Source organism: Chelonoidis abingdonii, chromosome 3 (genome assembly GCF_003597395.2).
Source record: "Chelonoidis abingdonii isolate Lonesome George chromosome 3, CheloAbing_2.0, whole genome shotgun sequence".
NCBI lineage: Eukaryota > Metazoa > Chordata > Testudines > Testudinidae > Chelonoidis > Chelonoidis abingdonii.
In genome coordinates, this window is record NC_133771.1 from 202,713,658 (window position 1) to 202,734,044 (window position 20,387).

Here is a 20,387-nt window from a genome sequence, read left to right on the forward strand (position 1 = left end):
TTCTTTTTAAACAGAGCCTATGTCAACAGCTCTCACATACTGCTTTTTTTTTTTTTATCTCCCCCAAATATATTGGTAGGAATTACCATACCTGATTAGATGAGTGAGTGTTCTGCTGCAGTCTCATATCGGACAGTGGCCAGCACCAGATACTTCATAGAAAGCTGCAAAAAATCAAACAAACAAAAAACCTCCTCGTGGACAATTATTGAATAATCTACCTATAGTGGAAGTTTCTCCTTAACTCCTCTTACAATTTTCTTCCTGAAACATGAGGGTTTATTCTCCTCTTTGTTTTATCCAGTCTAGAGAATGTTTTTGTTATCCATACAAATATTTAATTCATTGGCTTCAATGATACGTAGTTGCAGTGAATTCCATAGGCTAATTATGCTTTGTGTAAAGTATTTCATTAGATTGCTTTTTCAGATTTGTTACTTTTCAATTTCATTGAATGTCCCTTTGTTCTCATATAACGGGATTAATAGGAGTGCTATTCATTGTCTCCAACCAGTTTGATACTTTGTACAGCACTCTTTTGTCCCCACTTATTCATCTCCTTTCCAGAAATTAAACAATCCTGCAGGAATGCCATTCAGTAGTCCATGCTTAATTGTCTTCCAGGTGAGGGTGTACCACTAATGTATTGATTGGCATTTTAGCAGCATTCGCTCTCTCATTCTTTATGCATCTTAATATTGTGGTTGATGATTGCTGCTACTCACTAGAGCTGGCCAAAACTCGAGGGTTTCAGCTCGCCTGGAGTTTTGGCATTTTTGAATTTGCCTTGGTTCTGATTTGGAATGAAAGCAAATTTACCAAAATTTTCTAGCCTTCCAGCAGTGCCTGAATATTTTGTTTCAGAAACACCAGAATATGGTGCCCCTGAAACTAAGTGTGAAACTTACATTCCTGTTCAGTGGATAGCTGTAGGCAGGGTTCCTACCACAGAGTGGAAACCCTGCCAGAGCTCCAGCTGTACAGAAAGGAAACCTGCCTGTGTTCTGGTGAAGGTTTTGTCAAATCTATTACAGATTTGTTGAAACATTTTGGTTCAGTGTGAATTTCTGACTAGCTCTTACTGCTCACCGAGATGCCAACATCCCGTGTGGCTATAGTTACTTTAGAACTCAGAAATGTATATGAGTAGCCTCATTAATGCACACTGACTTTCACCTGCCATGGTGCTTGGCCCATTCACTTAGCTTTGATAGGTCTTCCTGAAGTTCATAATCTTCTCCAGTCTAAATGCTCTAATTTTTACCCACAGATTTTTCCAAGTCACTTAGCATACATTTTAAAATCCAATTCTACTGTGAATGTTCCAACACCCCACTATTAATTTTACCATTTATTCTTAAATCTTAGCTAGTTTCTAATTCATGACAGGACTACAATACAGTTGACCCCAATTAGTTCCCATGGTTGCTGCTTATGAGGAATGATATCACATGCTTTTTGCAGTCTAGATTGTCAAGGTGTTGTGCTTTGTCTATTTTGTTGATGTGCTTAAAGAACAGATGAGGGAAGCATGATTTTTCCTTATTATATCAAGCTCCTCTAGGGGCTGCAATTCAGTGAGTTAGTATTGCACATTACCATAAGAGTCAGGATTTTTAGGCTGGGATCATCAAAGGGGCCTAAAGGGAGTTAATGTCCAATTTCCTTTTGAGTTATCTGACCCTAGATCTATTTTAAACTGGGAAGAAAAGGAAAACGGAACCAGACATCTACCTAGACAAAGATATTAGTAACACTGTTGGTAAGTAGTATAACATTACTCCTGTGACCTAGGCAAATATTAACCCCTTTTACCCATGTTCACAACTAATGCATTATGCAATTACCTCAACTTAGTTCAAGACTGCCAAGATGGGTTGTGTTTGAACTGATGTGCTCAAATCAGATCCTGTTTCAACATCAGAACAACAACAAATCTTTTTCACTACAGATTGGTTACAGCAGATGTAGCTTTTTACACTGGAAACCTTCAAGCTTTGAGAGGCCTTAAAAATCTGGACCTAAACATGGCTGAGATCTGGGATCAGAAGAGGTGATAATCTACTGGAACGAGTCAGTTGGTTCTGACCACCAAATGTCTTGCTTTCAAGAAGCTTGAGGTGAATATTTATGAGTGGAGTCCATGAGAGGATGCAATTGATATTTGGGGAAACTAGATTCGGCGTGAGCTGCAGGGAGTGACTGACTTTGTGTGTCCTTCAGCAAGAAACAAGTGATCAGCTGTCTGTGCAATTTTTTTTTTTTGATTCTCTCTGGAAACAGACTCAGGTTTCTTTGGACCAAATCCAAACAAACACATAGCTGTAACACAGCTGTAGTTGTCTAGAATGCTCTGTATAAGCTTTATATTAAAAAGATGCTTTGCATTTCCTCTAGTGCAATGAAATTCACATGGTGTCCCACCTTATTTAATGATGGTATAATATAAAATCTTGCAGTTGAACTCAGTAGAAAATGTTTTTCTCTATGAAACTGCTGTTTTAAAATTTATTTTTTTACAGATCTTTATAAGAAATAAATGGCTCAATTGCTTGCATGTAGGGAGCAGATGTTCCAGGGTATTTCTTTCAGTTAGGCTCTGAACTGCCACCAGAAGATACAACTTTAGTAAACAGTATGTTCACTTAAGCCATTATCTATTGGATAGATTTTAAAATAATCATTAGTGCTGATAGATACTTCAAACCAATGATTTAGCTCTGCCCATAGGTGCAAGGTTGGCATCAGTTTGGTCTCTCCCCATCCCCTCTCCCACAATTTTTAGACAAGTGTAATTGAGTGCATACATTAAGGAAAGAGGGGTGGGATTAAAAGTGTTAGGCTACTGTCATCTGTGTTACACTATTGTTGTGGATTGGAGAGGTGATGACTGAAACTAGTTTAGGTTGATTGAATGAAGACTCTTTAATACTACCTTTTAAGTCTGGAAGCTGCCAGTACTAAGTAAAAGTGCCTGTGTATATCACCTCCACAACTTTACCTAAACATAGTCTGAGTGCCTAACCTTGTAATGATTACATATGATGGAATGGTCTACAGTGTTTGTGTGCCTATCTGTTAGCATAACAGATGTCATTGTCAATCAAAATAAAGCTATAAAATCACCCTTATTATTAAAGACCAACTTTTTTAATGATACATGTCAGTCTTATACTAAACATATAAAATAAGTTTTACAGGTCAATACTACAGAATTGAAAGAATGAACATCTGGACACCATGATTGAACAACATTAACATAAGTACAGTCAATGTGATTTTTCCATTTTACTGCAAATAAAGGCAGATTAAGGATGCAACAGAAAACATACACCAAGATGCATTTTAAAAAAAAATTAGATTCTTTGGATAAATTTAAAAGAGTTTATGATCTTGTGCTCAAGCTGGAATAATGACACCCCTACTTTTCAGTGTTTGTTAGGAATACATTTGTGATGACAGTATAGCTTAACTATTAACTTAGGTGGTGTGAAGTGACTAGGTTAAGTATGATTTGTGAACACAAACAGAATTTCTAACATTCTATTTCACTTAGTAGCAGTAGTGAAACATTTAATCATCATACCTGTCATTTACACTTCATAAAAAAATTACATGAAGGAGCTAACAACCATCTGTTGCTTCACAGCTCTTGAATTGTTTGTAACTGCAAAAATACCATTGACTATCAGAGGCAAACCTCTTAACTTCTTATAGAGAAGTTCTGTCCATCTTGTCTCAAGACCAACAGTATTGCACTTTAAAGGTTATATTAACTGAACTACAGAATCCTCTAAAAGACAAAAGCATTACTGCTGCACATCCTTTTCACTGTGTTCAGTTTAAAAGAGAAGCACAGAAAGCTATTTAAAATTAATACTGCAGGGTACAGTGAGTACGTGACAAAGCATAGGCCTTGTGTGCCACTTATTTTAATGCCTACAAGTTCTTCGACCATATAGTTGTTTTAACAGGATCTACAAACTGAACACTAACTCAGTGGTCCAGGATCCTTAGATTGCCAGATACAATTTTGTTCTCTAATACTGCTCCAGGTGGGATGTCAATCCGGTCACCATGATTTGCAATGATGATAACTGTTCCCTAGATTGAAAAAGAAAAAGGCACACTAAGGTCCATTTAAAAACATACTATAAGCATCTGTAAGAAACAAGGCTTCTCAGGTCAACTGCGCCCCGAAACAGCTAGCCGCCTTGCTAAGTTGTGTTGTACTGGGCTGTCATACACATCTTATTTTCTCAGACAATAGAGTGGGAGAGTAAGCTTAGTACAATCAATCACTTTTTAAATGTTGTCTAACAAATTTAACAGGAGATAGTAAAACCTTTTCACTAACTATGCAAGTTGTTTGGTGAGTAGAATTTCAATCCCATTTAAGTGCTATTATGGGTAGAGTTATCCTTATTCAAAGGATCTGCTTCCTACGTGTATTCTGAGTCATACCTGGCTACTTAAGGGTTGAGCAAATGTTCCGCTTATTCCATGTCACACTCCAGAACCACTTCAGAAAGTGTGCTGAACTCGCACCTTAGACAACTGGTAACTAAAGGCTATCCCAAGAAATGGCTAACACCTATGACTCCCACTGACTTCAATGGCAGCTGCCAAGAGCTCAGCACCTCTTGATTAGAATACAAGTTCTACTTCCACAATTGTTTACTGCTAATACATGGGCAGAAAAACTATGAGTTTGAGTTTTAAAAAAAAAAAAAAATACTGCAAGTATGCTCACTTGTGGAAATCAGAGACACAAATCTAGAACCTTTTGACTAGAGGGGAGAGGAAGACTGGTCCAGCGGTTAGGGCACTAGCATGAGTCTTGGGAGACATAGGTTCATCTCTGCCAGACTTCCCATGAGCTCTTGGGTTAAGTCTCTATGCCTCTGTATGCCATCTGTAAAATGGAAGTTATATAGTGCTCCTCTACCTCAGAGATGGTGAAATACTTATATTAGAGTAAGGGGGAGTGTCTTAGCTGCTTAATTTGCAAAACACTTTATAGATAAAAATGTTAACTACAGTAACTCCTTGCTTAATGTTGTAGTTACGTTCCTGAAAAATGTGACTAAGCAAAATGTTAAGCGAATCCAATTTCCCCCCATAAGAATTAATGTAAATGGGAGCAGGAGGGTTAGGTTCCAGGGAAATTTTTTTCACCAGACAAAAAAGAGACGTGCATGTATACATACATGCACACAGTATAAGTTTTAAACAATTTAACACAGCAATGATGATTGTGAACCTTAGTTGAGGTGGTGGAGTCAGAGGGTGGGATATTTCCCAGGGAATGCCTTACTGCTAAATGATGAACTAGCACTCAGCTGAGCCCTCAAGGGTTAACACGTTGTTGTGAATGTAGCCTCACACTACAAAGCAGCACAAATGGGAGGGAGGGGACACAGCATGGCAGACAGAGACGCACATCCTGTGTGTGAAACAGAGATGCGCATTGCCCCTTTAAGTACACTGACCCCCCTCTAAGTGCATTGCCTTCTTAAGTAGACCAAGTTGAGACAGCAGCTGCTGCCAGTAAGCTCCCTCCATCCTGAGCCCTGTTGTGTCCCTGCCCCCCCGACACACACACACTCTATGGGGATGGGGTAAACAGGGAAGGAGCAGGAGAGGGGAGACACCCTGACATTAGCCCCTCTTCCTCCTCCCCACACTTCACCCAGCAAGCAGGAGGCTCCTGCGAGCAGCTCTAAGGCAGAGGGCAGGAGCAGCACATGGCAGTGGGGGGAGGGACAGCTGAACTGCCAGCAGCTGATAGCCTGCTGGGCAGCTGCCACACAGGGAACTTAATGGACTAGAGAGCTGATGGGGGGCTGCTGGACCACCCTGGCTCCAAGCCCCCACCAGCCAGCTGTGACAGGCTGCTCTTCCTGCAAGCAGTGGACAAAGCAGGCGGCTGCCAAACGACATAAGGGAGCATTGTGCAACTTTAAACAAGCATGTTCTTTAATTGATCAGCAACGTAACAAGGAAATGTTAACCGGGATGACTTAAGTGAGGAATTACTGTACTAGTTATTGTTTCAATCTGAGTTTTTTTCTAAATGCTACTTATATTAGTATGAAGGTGTCAAGGTACATTAGCCTCTGCAGTCACGGGATGAGTTTCTAACTCAGAATATGAATGTTATGACAGTCAAATTTTCCATAAGATACTTTATGCATGCACATCGTTCTGTGATAAAGTGTAGATGGACTCAACTCTTCTAGTTTGTCAGAGTGGCACAGATAAAATTTTATCATTTTACCCAAGTCTGCCTCATTTGCATACATACCTTTAATGCAACATTCTTGCCAAATGTAACGTCACCCGAAACCGTGAGATGATCTAGTTCAAGCATATCTGGTATACTTTCAAACCTAGTCAGGTAATCTTGAACCTTTCCAAAAAACAAGAACAGCAATAGTTTAGAGCAGTGTTTCCCAAACTTGGGACGCAGCTTGTGCAGGGAAAGCCCCTGGTGGGCTGGGCCAGTTTGTGTACCGGCCGCATCCACAGATCTGGCCGATCGCGGCTCCCACTGGCCGCAGTTCGCTGCTCCAGGCCAATGGCAGCTGCTGAAAGCAGCAGCCAGTACATCCCTCCGTCCTCGCTGCTTCCAGCAGCTCTCATTGGCCTGGAGCAGTGAACTGCGGCCAGTGGGAGCCGTGATCGGCCAGACCTGCAGACACGGCAGGTACACAAACAGTGTCCCAAGTTTGGGAAACACTGGTTTAGAGGACGCATTTGCTTCTGAATTTTTTCCCCAAACTAAGGATTTAATGCTAGAAGAAAGTACTGAAACAAGTTACGAAAGGATGAGACTAAAGCTAAATGTAAAGTGTATAAATACAGCAGGATTAACAATCCTTCAAGAATTTATTTTGTGAATGAAGAGTTCCTATCCTTACTCTAGGAAACTAGCTCCAAAATCTGTTCTTGAATCTACATCAGACAGAGCCATAAGTCACCATGAGATAGCAGTGAGAGAGCTAGTTTCAACATAAAGTTTGGGAAACTAATTACAGGCAGTTTAAAGAAAACCTGAACTTTCGAATGGACAAAACACTATCCCCCAGTAAAAAGGATAAGGAAGTGTGAGATAGCTATTGTAATGCTGTGAATATTCAGATGTTTTTAAGATGTTTGCCTACAAGAATAAAGCTATTATTTCATGACTCAAGGGAGCAGTCAATTTGCAGAGTTGGAAGTAATTAAAGAAACTGTCCTTGTAACCTAGTCTCCTCTCACTGGTAAAGGCAGCAGAGAGTCCTGTGGCACCTTATAGACTAACAGACGTATTGGAGCATGAGCTTTCACGGGTGAATACCCACTTCGTCAGATGCATACTGATATGTTAACAGATGAAGGGCATCAGTGTTTACAGTCTTCTCTTGAGAAAAATATGTAACTATCGCGGTTTACCTTGGTGAAAGAGCTTCCCAGTTTAACCAGAGGTACAGTTGGAAATTCACGTTTCTCGCTCATAGTTAAGGATCCAGCATTAAGGCTATACAGGTTGGACATCACAAGCAAGAGATCTGATGTGGTCTTGACAGGCAGAAAACGACTACGAGGTACATTTATTCCCAAAGAATTCTCAAAACTTTTAACAGCAGCACCAACTGCAGTCTCCAGCTGAATAACATTTAAACCTCCATCCAAAGTCTGAAAAAGAAAGTTGTAGCATGAACATGACCAGACAAATACTTATTCGCCATCGGACCTTTGAATAGTCAAAAGCACTAACATTGTTTTAAAGGGGGACAGTTATGCAGAATATAAAGACATTCAGGAAACAAAGGTGAAGGTAGAGAAGTTAGCACAGTTGGACTCCACTGCACAGTCTCTGCTGTTTTCCCTCTGAAGTCCTGCCATGAGCTTACCTTTGGATTAACGATGATCTCCATATCAATAGCATTTTGCTCTTGCAGTCGTTTAATTGCAGGCAAAGAAATCCACAAGTTGTTTGTATTGAAAATTTTGAATTTTGACACAGACTTGAATTCATCAACATGTGCTTTTGGAACCTGAGCTATTTCTACCAGTCTCAGTTTGTTATCATATTGCGTGAGTGTACCACCCTGCAAAGGCAGAACAGATCTAAGTAACAGCACACCATACATATATATAAAATCTTTATAACAGCATGCTGCATATATCTTCTTAAAACACACTATGAAGTGAGGTGCAGTTGGAAGTGATCTGCCTGTCACATTTCAATACCAAATACCTAATCTTAGGGCTTGTCTACACTTACATTTTACAGCACTCTAACTTGCTGGCTCAGGGGGGTGAAAAATCACCCCCGTGAGCACAAAGTCTGAGCGCTTTAAAGCACTGGTGTAGACAGGTTCCCAGCGCTGGGAGCTAATCCCCTCATGGAGGTGGATTACCAGGAGCGCTGGGAGAGCTCCCAGCACTCACAGGCGACCACACTCGCACTTCAAAGTGCTGCCGCAGGAACGTTCCTGTGACAGCACTTTGAAGTTTCCAGTGTAGCCATGCCCTTATAGAAAACTTGTTTAACTTATAGTAGAAACTGACTGGAACACTAGAATTGTTTATGCCAGTTATTGATACTAGAAAACACTAACAGTTTTTATAGACCATTTAAATAACTTATCCACAGTGGCTCTAAACAGTGGATACAATTTTCAAAAGCACCTCGGTGACTCAGATGCCTAAATCACCTAAGCACTAATGGAAACTTTTAGTCAATTTAAAAGTCACCTTTAGCTTATGATGGATAATTAAACAATGGAGAATTTTATAAGGTTACATGTCAGGATCTAAATTAAACCTTTTCACAAAAGGAAATTCAAAAGTTATGGCTGAAATATAAGATAGCTGACTATGTACTGTAGGCTATGTGGTGCTTACTACAGTATCAGTTAACTTTCTCCATAAGGCTTCAAAGGATACATTACATTTCCTTCCTTATATGGGTTGAATCAGATCCTTTACAATAATATCAAATGAATGGGGCACTAGCAGTATTTTTCATGGTTAAAGAACATGGGACAAGACACTTACAGGTGGTGGTACAAATCGCTATGTGGTAAAAATGCTTACCGCATGTACCAAACATGTCATTGTTTTGGTTTAAATGTTGGCCAACAATTAGCCAGAAACCCTGGTTTCACCACCTGAAACTAGTCAGGGCAGGATGCTAGGTCAAGACTACCAGAAATTTAAGCTACAGAGCATTATATATTGTAGTTTTAAAATATAGAAGTGGGTTAGGCAGTTGAACTAGCAAGAGAGGCTACTACTGTAGCATGGTGGTTCTCAGCATCTTCCATATTAAGACTCCTCTTTGATGTTGCTATATGTCATGTCATGACCTGCAGGTTGAAAACCCATGTGGCCTACACAATAGGCTGCCGTGTCTAGTAACTGAAGCCCAGGAGATGTATATGTATTTAAATACTTGCATATGACTGACCAAAACAGCATGCTATACTGCACTTCATGCCACAAAACTGTAAATATGTCATAAAACCTGCGGACTTTACATCTCTTTTTCAAGTTAGATCTACAGCTGACTGTTGGGTTGAGATATATAAGCCTTAGAGATATTTGAGGTGATATTTAACGTCTGGTTGAAACTATAATACAAAAGAAAATGAGACTAAAATTTTGCTAAGTCAGCGAGTGCATGAATTGACTTGAACAAATACATTTTTACCTTAACATCTGCCCTGGTTTTATTTGTGACCTCCATGACAAATTCACAGCATTTTCCATTTGGTGGATTCATAAGGTGGTTAAGAATGTAAAGATCCACAGTTGCTCCCAAGTTATCTATATTAGACACAAAAATGTACTCTTTCCCCTCTCCTATAAGTGTGTCAAGCAGACCAGAGTTATAGAAACTGGAGTAGATATCGCCGTGACCTGGGGGATACCACGCCTCAGTATTCTCTCCTGAATAAGATACGTCCTTGGCTATTGGCAGTAGAGACTCTTTATTAATTCTAGGATACCTGGAAAATGACAATTATTAGATCTCATCCATGTTAAATACTGATACAGACCTTAATGCAGTAGTAATGCAGTCACATGGGATACTCCAGACTTGGTGTGGTTTTAAAATTATTACTTCTTAGGCCAGTTAATCAGATACACAGAAACCGGAGGAGATTGTGTGTGTTCATACTTGGATATCGGGGCAGGAACTGCAAGTTAATATTTAATTAAGTATGAACCTAAAAGAATCATCTCTTTGAAGCCAGAGGTAATGCAAGTTTCTTCCTCCACAAGGGTTCAGAACATGTTATACGCAATCACAGGAACCTAGGAATTCACTTTTTAAAAAACAGGACCCTCCCGAACCTCCCATGACCAATTCAGGGCAAATTTCGTTGGTGGTCAGCCTACAAGTCAGTCTACACCTGCTTCCGACAGCCCCAACCCTGTGGTTTCACAGCCAAGACAATTCAGAATTCAAAGCCCACGTTCCTGCGTTCCACTGCAAGTCTGATCTCAGAACACAGATTTCTTCCACCCATTTATTTTTAGTTATTCATTTTATCTGTCTGTTCTTGGGCCTTCTCACTTTTTAAACGTCCAAAAAAGGCCCTTTTAAAGAGGTAGAACATGAAAGTATGTCACTATTAATACTCAATAACATTTAAGCTGTCTAAAACTCTAACAAAAATATTTCATATGCACAACAAGGATGATCTTGCTTGTTTCTTTTATCCCAAACAGAAGAAAAAAAAATCTGATACCTGCTTTGATTAAAAGTATATATTTTCACACGACTGTGGCTGTACTTCTGCAAGATTTTCTTTGTGTCTTCATCAGTGTTAAAGGAGTTCATTAGAACAAGAGGAACATCTGTGTTGTAGGTTTTGTTTAGATGCTGAGGAGAAAAAAAAGATCATATTCTGCAGGAGCTACTTGGGTTTTATTTCTGCCACCTAAACAATGAGACTTTAGATCAGGGGTCCACAACGCAGTGCCTGCAGCGCCATGGTGCCCGCTGGAGCATCCATGTGCACCCGCCTGCTGGCCGGACAAGCAGCCGCCGAAAAGTGGCAACGTCAAGAAGCGCTACTGCTGAAATCCCGCTGAACTGGCAGTGACGCCTCTTGATGGCACTCCTTCATGGCAGCATTTCGGCGGCTGCTTGTCCGGCAGCCATGGTCCTTGGCGGCTAGTTGTCCGGCACCCACCTCACGGAAAAGGTTGGGGACCACTACTTTGGATACTATTTGCAGACTGTGTCAAACAATGGTTATGAAAAAAATCTCTTTAAAAGATATCTAGACAAATGTAACAGCTAAAAGACAATCTTCATAGCTATAGAAGTATTTATGATGAAACAAGAAGTTATTGAAGGTCTAAATTAAATATGCACATGCAAATCATTCAGAGCTAACAGAACAACTGGAGTTCTTAACTCTTCAGTTCTAACTGGACAATGCATCAGATAGGCTAATGCATACAAGATGTGCCACAAAATGGTTATGTTGAAGGGACTCTTAGCTTTCTTTGAATTTTAGACATACCTATACCCAGGAAACCGTTTGTCCTTCTGCACGATATTTTATCCCAATAGGCAATTTGGAGCTTTTACAATCCACTCTGTATTTAGGATTCTTTATAAATGGATTGCAATCTTCTACCAAGAACTGCTTTGAAGCTTTTTTTTTTGTGGCAGATTGATGCCATGATCAACAGTACAGAGCAGTTAAGATGTCATGGTATTGGTTATTCAGGAGTTGGTTAAAAACAGTTGAAAAAATGGTGCGAGTAGATGTATAATCCCCACATTGGTTAACCATGAGCTATAACAGGAGACTGAGCCCAATGAGGCCACTGCCTGGCACCTGAAGGGATATTAGGCACAACATGATAAAACCCAACTGGGAAGGAGCTGGGTCTTTATGAGGGAAAGAATGTAGGGCAATGGCAGGAGCAGAACCAAGAATGAGTGAGATAGGTGACAGTTTCTCTCTTGGGTTGAAGACAGACACACCTGGGAGACTTGGAACTGGGACTAGAGAGTCCTAAGCCAGGCGGAAGCCTGAGGCAGCAAAGCCCAAAAGCAGTATAGTAAAGCCTAAGGGGACTTTGGAGAGGAGCTCCAAGAAGGGATAAGCTCCTGTAGCAGGCCCCTGAGGAGGGGGGATTCCAGGCAGAAAGCTCTGGGAGGCAGCATTCTGAAATGAGAACAAGAACAAACTCTGCAGACATTAGGCTGAACCCCAGCACGAGGCCATGAGGAAGGAGGGCATGGGCCCTGAAAAGGAAGCCCAGGAAGCTGAGCATATCAGGGAAGGCTGCTAGAAGCAAGGAAACCCCTGGGTACAGAGAGAAAACGTGAAGGCTAGAGGAGATGTTGATTCTCACTGTCGTGGACCCAAAAGAGGGTTCAATATGGAGCTGAGATTGAGAAGGGGAGGTTCACAGTATGGCAGTAAAGTACTGGGAGTCAAGTGGGATTAGAAGTACTTCAGCTGTGTTTTCTTTGCATGGTCTATGCTGAAGATCCCATATGAGGGCTTTGTCTTACTAACTCCCAATCAGAAGGGCTGAAGAGACTGGAACTTTGGGTATGGTTTCATGTGGACTTGTTCCACCTGAGAAGGGGTGTGTAACTCAGCCATGACCTGGACAGACGGCTGAGTTGCAAGAAAAGGCAGCCAACCTCCAGACTGGCGTGACCATCAGCAGGGGGTACTAAACAGGAAGAGCTGCTACATCATGTCCAGCCATGAGAGGGCACATGTACAGAGAGTCTAACTTTCTATATATGGATAATAGTTATGGTTAAGATTTTGGCACAGGGATTTTTATTAAAATTCATGGGCAGGATGCTGGCAATAAACCGTAGATCACGGAAGCCAGAGCCCAGCATGGGGAGCCTGGCAGCCAGAGCCCTGCTACCCAGGCCTGAAGCTGAAGCCACAGATGTCTGTTAAAGTCACAGAATCTGTGATCTCCGTGACCATATCATATCCTTAATAAATTGTCTAACATAGACAGAGCACACAGTATAAAAGTAATAAAAAATTCAGAACCCAAAATGAAGTAGTCCCTCCCTTAACTACATGAAGGGCGATAATGGGCATTATTCTACTGCAATAAGGAGTGAATCAAATCAGCTTCATTGGGACTGTTCTGGAAAGAAGAATATTCACTCCAGATATGGTTTGAGGCACTCAATTGTGTAATTTTTAACTGCTGGTACATTCAAAAAGGTGCGGGCACATTCTCAGTGTCCTTAATCCTACTCGATGTGTTAGGATCTATTAAAATCATCTTAAAAGTGATTAAAAGACAAGTTCTGTAATATGCTTCTTGCCATGGATCTCCAAGAACTTCTGTTAAGTGCAGCTTTCACGTCAGCAACGGAGCAGCTATTAAGAACTTACATTTCCAAATCTCTGGGTGTGAGTAAGTGAGAGAGAGATGAGGACCAGAAAGTGGGCACATTAACCTGCCTAGGATCAACAAAGACCCTCAAAAGAGAACACCTGAAACACACTCTTGGATCTCACACTGAATGGTAGAATTGGGCACAATCTTTGTATGGGACTGCAGCTCACTTTCCTAACCCTTGGGGAAAGTACCACCAGACACATCAATATATGTACTCCAAACTTTGGTAAGCACCCAAAACTAGAATGAACTGGATGAGGAAACTAGGGCAAGCCAATATCCTACCCTTTCATAGCCATCTTACTTATCTACTGTAAGAATAAGTAGCACTGTAAATGTAAAGAGGTAAATCTATAACAGCCAAAATGCCCTCCAAAAGCTGCAAGTGTTCATTTGCTTTTTGGAGGAATAAATGCCAATCACTTCTAAAATCTGGAATTTACTAAAGAGAGAGACTACTTGGAGTGATACTAAAAACATTTGGTGTGGCAAGAGGGAGGGTTGAACCTAGGAGAAAACAAAGCTTTTAAAGCTACTCTTGGGACTCAGATCTAGGGGGAAAAAATATCAAAAAAGTGTACCTGGGATTTTACTGTTTAAGGCCCTGCTAAATTCTGCAGTTTGATCCATGGCACTTTAGAAGTACTAGCACTGTCTGGGTTAGCATGCGTGCTGATTTAACCTTGACCAGAATGGTGTGAACCAGCAGTTCTCAAACTTTAGCAATCCGAGGACCCCCATTTTGATTTAAAATTTTTTGGGAAGCCCCAACATCCCTGCTCAGCCCCAGGCCCCATCCCCAGCCTGCCCCATGCCCTACCCCGAGTCCACCCTTTCCCCCACTCATTCCATTGCTCGCTCTCCCCTACTCGCACTCACTTTCACCAGGCTGGGGTGGGGGTTGGAGTGCAGGAGGGGGTCCAAGCTCTAGGAGGGAGTTTGGGTGCGGGCTCAGGAAGTTCCAGGAGCGGCGCAGAGCCAGGGCAGGCAGGGAGCCATAGCTCCACTGCGCCGCCAGACTTTTAGTACCTGAAGTCTCCCGGTTTGGCTTCAGTAGCCTTCGGGAGATAGAGGGATGGGGAGGAGTTGATCAGTGGGGTCCGCAGATCCCAGTTTGAGAAATGCTGGTGTAATTCAATTCCATCCACATAGCATATGTGATACTTTATTTTTATCTTCTCTTTTCAGTGCAATTCCCCGCATCCCAGCGAGTTGGGGGTCTTCCATTTCCCTGCCAAGCTTCTTTTGGGAAGTTTCCGTCATAGTCACTATCTAAGGACCACAGGGATTCCCTACCATCTCCGTTAATGCTGCTGCTTACTCAGCCATGGTGGGAGTGGCCATGTGCATCACTATTAAGTGGTGCTCACAATCCAGTCCAGGTGCAGTAACTCTCAGCACTGCCAATCGCTAGTGACACAGAGGGCAGAACAGGGGTCTGATTCCAGTTTCCTACCCAGTAGGGCAGAGCAGTACCGCTCAGACAGCCCAGTTTCAATTTTTAATCAAATCAGATTAGTCAGTGGAAGTGTTTCTAAATTAGCAAGAATTTCAAGAGTTTTAGCCTATGCTCTGATTCACAAAGCATGTTGTTTCAACAATGGCTTTCAGGGCAGATCAAAAGTTTCTTACCTCAATCTGCTGAACTGTCAGGTCCAAGAAGGTGTTTTCATTCCGCACACCAATAAGACTTTTGGGGCCTTTACAGCCCATGCTAGTGCCCAAGCCACCATTTAGTTTCACTACAACCAGTTTGTTCAAGACTGAGGTGATGTTAACAGGCAGTCCCCTGGCCCTTATCTTCTCATAGGGCTGAATCTGTAAGGAAGCAGTTATTTTAGAAGGTATTCAAGTAAACTTATCAGAGGTGACTGAAATAAACTAACATCTTTTTATAGCTTTTGTTACGCTTCCCCACTGCTAAGAAGGGATTTCTAGAGGAACAGGAAAATATACCATGTAATAGAAAGGCTGAACTCTGAACTACAACTCCTTGCCAAAGTTCTCAACGTTTGTGTGTTAGGAAGTTACTCACCCCGCCCCCCACATACACACACACCCCTTCTCAAATTTAAGAAGTTAATCTTCAACAGTACCCCAGTTTATTTGTGAGGCATCACTACAGTGGCCCAGCATATTAAAGACATGTAAGAAGATACAATTCCTACCCTAGACAGCTTAAAACGCCACATACAATACAGTTTGTTAAATAACCTCTCTTCTCAGAAAATGTGTTTTATTTTTTATTAGACAAAAGTGTCAAGGAAAGTTTAAGCTTTACTCAAATGCAGATACTCATCACTTCCCTCTTCCAGCCCACAGGGAAAGTGGGCTGGGTACCAACAGAGGTAAGAAGTAGATAGAGATCAGGACTGCATTCCCTCACTTACAGTGCTCCACCCAAGGTCAGCAAGAGAACCTTTGTGAAGCTTTTTTTATATATGAAAAAATCCAACCCACCCACCCCAATAGCAAGCCTGCCTACCAATCAAGTTGCACCTTAGGAAGTCTCTCTCTGTGCAAGAAAAAGGTTTGACTTTTTCTTCCTTTTAAAAGCTGCTTACTCTTGCTGCAGTCTCTTGATTTTCTGTACTAAAGGTCACCAAAGCAAACAAGCAGAGAAGGCTAAGTTTTAAAAATTCTTTGCGAGACTCTTTAATCAGATTAATGTTGGTTCTTGGTACTAGGCCTGTTTTTTTCCACCTTGCAGCAAAAGTTCCAAAATGCTTCTAACCCTTCTATTTTCAGAGTATTCTCAGCCAATTCACTTCAAATTTTGCAGGAAAAAAGTTCTCTCTTGTTTTCAGAAAGAAACTATCAATTTTAAAGGCGATATGACTTGTCTGGATTCTGGGGTGGGTTGGTATGTACACAAAATTAGGCCTTATTAAAAAAACACAGTTGTAACTTCATTAAAGAATGCCTACACACACGCACACACACACACAGGAAGGTATTGTTAAAGTGACACAGTTGTTTTAACAGTTCTGGAATGATCTAATTCAGTGCTTCCCAAATTTGGGACTCCGCTTGTGTAGGGAAAGCCCCCGGCGGGCTGGGACGGTTTGTGTACCTGCCACGTTGGCAGGTTCAGCTGATCACAGCTCCCACTGGCCGCGGTTCGCTGCTCCAGGCCAATACATCCCTCAGCCCGCACAACTTCCAGCAGCTCCCACTGGCCTGGAGCAGCGAACTGCGGCCAGTGGGAGCCGCGATCGGCCGGACCTGCGGACGTGGCAGGTACACAAACCCGCCCAGCCCGCCAGGGGCTTTCCCTACACAAGTGGCATTCCAAGTTTGGGAAACACTGATCTAATAGAATAAGGCTATAGAATTTTTTTTTTTCAAGGAAGCTTTTTAGATGATTAAAACATTACACAGATTATTTATGGCATTTGAAAAAAAAATCTGAATGCTTCAAAAAAACTTCCAACACAATGACACGGAAATTACTTCAATTCTGCTTGGAATGTAGCAGAAATGCATCTGATTTATAACAAGACATGGACTAAATAAATTTGAGGACTTCATGTTCACTTTAGGTATGCTGGAGGAAGAGGGGAGAAAAATGGAGAACCACATTATACAAGAACAAAAAGTTCGTGTTCTGGTTGAGTGCAAAAGAAATAAAAACTGTATTGCACAATTGATATTCCTGGCCAAAGCAACGAGATGGTAGATTAGAAGGAAACTCTTACATTAGAAGAGTTCTGCCATATACAACTAGGAAGGAGCTTGCTTTCCATTAAATGAATTTATCTTTTCTTAGTTGTCTAGTCAGTCATTTTGCCACAGCTACCTCGTTATTCAAATAGTGGAAGTTTGCCTAACAGAAGTGTCATAGTGCAATCAATTGTAGTTACTCCATTATCCAGGCCAAAAACTATTTATTCAACAGAAGTAATTGATTAACCACCTTTAAGGCAACTTGTCAAGTTTCCCTTCCTTCAAAAAATTTTAATAATGAAGTTTTGATTTGTGTTTAATATGCATGGTATTTCAGTGAAGGAAACTGATAATTTCAATGGACTTTTACATAAAAGGGCATTTTAAATTGTGCTACAAGATTAGGAAGTTTACAAATGAGGGTGGACAGTGTCTTATATCCTAACACTAGGACAGGTTGTAGAACAACCTTAGCTACTGAATAGCTAGGTTTTGGAGAGTAAATAGCATATCTCAAACTTAAATTGAATTATGAAGGTTACCAAATGCAAACAGAGGAAATCTTTGTAACTCTAAGGGCTAGCAATTTACTTCTATAAATAAGAAAACAGATTTTCCTGCACAGTAGCATCAGTTGTAGAGTTTCCTACTTGTCCTTGGTGTGTGGATTTTCCAAAGACTTGATGGAGCAGTGCTCCCCAACACCCTTTGCTGCATGAAGGGAAGATCCAGGGAACAAGCCAAAACACTTAAGAATATTTTTATAAAAATTTTGTTTAAGTTCCTCCTTATTTACCTAACAAAATGAGAGTCCAGAGTTTATTACCTGTATAGCACCATATATGTAATATGCTGCATTTACCCTACAAGTAATTATAGGTCTGTGAGTCTGACATTAATCCCAGGCCAAGATAACGGAGCGGCTGATATGTTACTCAATTAGTAAAGAATTAAAGGAGGGTAATATAATTAATGCCAATCAACATGGGGTTATGGAAAACAGATCCTGTCAACTTTTTTTATATGAGGTAGAAAGTTTGTTTGATAAAGGAATCGTGTTGATGTAATAGACTTAGATTTATGTAAGCCATTTGACACGGACACGCATGACATTTTGATTAAAACAATGGAACAATATAAAATTAACATAACCAGTTTTTAATCCATTTAATATGTGCTGATAGGTCTAAAAATGTAATTGTAAACAGGGTAATCACCACAGAGCGGGTAAGTTTCTAGTGGGCTCCTACAGGTATCAGTTCTTGGCCCTGTGCTATTTCATATTTTTATTAGTAACCTGGAAGAAAACATAAAATCATCACTAATAAAGTTTGCAGATAGCACACAAATTAAGGGAGCGGTAAACAACAAAAAGGACAGGTCACTGACATACAAGGATCTGGATCACTTGGAAAACTGGGCACAACCAAACAATATGCACTTTAATATGGCTAAATGTAAATGTATACATTTAGGAACAAAGAATATAGGCCATACTTACAGGATAGGGGATTCTACCCTGGGACGCAGTGACTGAAAAAGATTTGGGGGTTGTGGTGGGTAACAGCTGAAGATGAGCTCCCAGTGCAATGCTGCAGCCAAAAGGGCAAATGCAACCCTTGGATATATAAACATGGGACTCAAGTAGGAGCAGAGAAGTTATTTTACCTCTGTATTTGGCACGGGTGCAGCCACTGCTGGAGAGTGTTCAGAGAAGAGCCATGAGAATGAGGTGCTCCCAGGGCTGGGACATGTTTACACTGGCGCTTTACAGCGCTGTAACTTGCTGTGCTCAGGGGGGTGTTTTTTCACACCCCTGAGCGAGAAAGTTGCAGCGCTGTAAAGCGCCAGTGTAGCCAAGGCCAAAGGCTAAGCTACTACTCCTCCTCTATTATATCAGTAATAAATCTGGAGTAACTCCATTATCAGAGAGTCACATCAAATTAACATTGCTGCTCCAGATTTCCACCTCCCTCCCTACGTATAAATGAGAACTGAATCTGGCCAAATACCTTACTTGTTAATTAGCTTGTTTAAAGCAGTTATCCAGGAAAACAAACCTTAAAAACCCCACCCCCTCATTTAACACCTTTTTAAGAAAGAAAGATTAAGATTAATTTAGTTAACTTTCTATTATAAATTAACTAAAAAGATGTTACCAAAATGAAGTTTAAATTGACTTAATTTGCTAGTCAGAGAGAACAATGATCGCAACAAACATCACAATAAGACTAACTATCCCATGCCTTCTTATACCAGCAAGTAATAGGGCCTAAAGAAGATTCTCTATCTAGCAATACCGAGAGATCATACATCTATTTTAGTTATTTAAAAAAATACATCTTCAGAAGCTAGTCACAGTCTACATGCTAGAGAAAATGGAATTGTTCCTCAGAGGAACCAGCAGCATACACTTCTAAAATCTGCTCTCTGTTACTCCACAAAGATGGCTGTTTATTTTTGATATTGCAAATATAAGCCCAACGAATCTTCATCAAGATTCCTCTTAAGAAATTTAGCATTTAATGCCTCCATTATGTAGCAAAGCTTCTTAAATGGTGTTTAAGTGATGCAAAGATTAAAATATTTATACCCCAAATCTTATGTGAAGTGATAAGCTTCAGATTCTAAGTACACTACTATAAACACAACAATCAGATAAACTGATTGTTTCAGTTGTGGTTTTATTTGCAATCTCCTGGTAAAGACAAGCTGACAAGTTTGAGTGTTCAATTAAAAGAAGCCTTTACATCTATGCCAGAGTGTACTACCCTGATTTGTATTAATATAATCCGAGATTTCACACACTTAATGACCTCTGTAAACTACAGTAAAATCTTGAGACTATACGTTTAACCAGAAGAACGAATCCATCTCTGTATTATCAGTCCTATAACAGGTTTAAACAAATCTAATAGTAAAAGCAGCAGAGAATCCTGTGGCACCTTATAGACTAACAGAAGTTTTGGAGCGTGAGCTTTCGTGGGTGAATACCCACTTCGTCAAACGCAGGTACTGGAAATTTCCAGGGGTAGGTATATATATGCTAGCAAGCAAGCTAGAGATAACGAGGTTAGTTCAATCAGGGAGGATGGGGCCCTGTTCTAGCAGTAGAGGTGTGAAAACCAAGGGAGGAGAAACTGGTTCTGTAATTGGCAAGCCATTCACAGTCTTTGTTTAGTCCAGAGCTGATGGTGTCAAATTTGCAGATGAACTGAAGCTCAGCAGTTTCTCTTTGAAGTCTGGTCCTGAAGTTTTTTTGCTGCAGGATGGCCACCTTAAGGTCTGCTATAGTGTGGCCAGGGAGGTTGAAG

At 40.8% G+C, this 20,387-nt stretch overlaps 2 protein-coding genes across 10 annotated transcripts in view; one reads left to right on the forward strand and one right to left on the reverse strand.

Moving 5' to 3' along the window:
- VPS54 (VPS54 subunit of GARP complex) overlaps positions 1-3,131 on the forward strand; it is a 75,844-nt gene extending 72,713 nt beyond the window's left edge. For 6 of the 8 annotated variants that reach the window (XM_075064456.1, XM_075064453.1, XM_075064451.1 and 3 more), the window contains one exon: positions 1,952-3,131. In XM_075064456.1, the coding sequence (XP_074920557.1) occupies positions 1,952-2,057 (106 nt within the window). In that variant the 3' untranslated portion in view covers positions 2,058-3,131. The remainder of the gene's footprint in view (positions 1-1,951) is intronic. The other 2 variants (XM_075064457.1, XM_075064458.1) reach the window with 1 other exon arrangement.
- Positions 3,132-3,811: 680 nt separating this feature from the next.
- The window catches only part of UGP2 (UDP-glucose pyrophosphorylase 2), a 42,315-nt gene continuing 25,739 nt past the window's right edge, over positions 3,812-20,387 (reverse strand). For both annotated transcript variants that reach the window (XM_032763297.2, XM_032763296.2), the window contains exons 4-10: positions 15,040-15,225; positions 10,749-10,882; positions 9,704-10,001; positions 7,899-8,096; positions 7,438-7,680; positions 6,308-6,412; positions 3,812-4,104 (exon numbers count right to left, since the gene is read on the reverse strand). In XM_032763297.2, the coding sequence (XP_032619188.1) occupies positions 3,997-4,104; positions 6,308-6,412; positions 7,438-7,680; positions 7,899-8,096; positions 9,704-10,001; positions 10,749-10,882; positions 15,040-15,225 (1,272 nt within the window). In that variant the 3' untranslated portion in view covers positions 3,812-3,996. The remainder of the gene's footprint in view (positions 4,105-6,307; positions 6,413-7,437; positions 7,681-7,898; positions 8,097-9,703; positions 10,002-10,748; positions 10,883-15,039; positions 15,226-20,387) is intronic.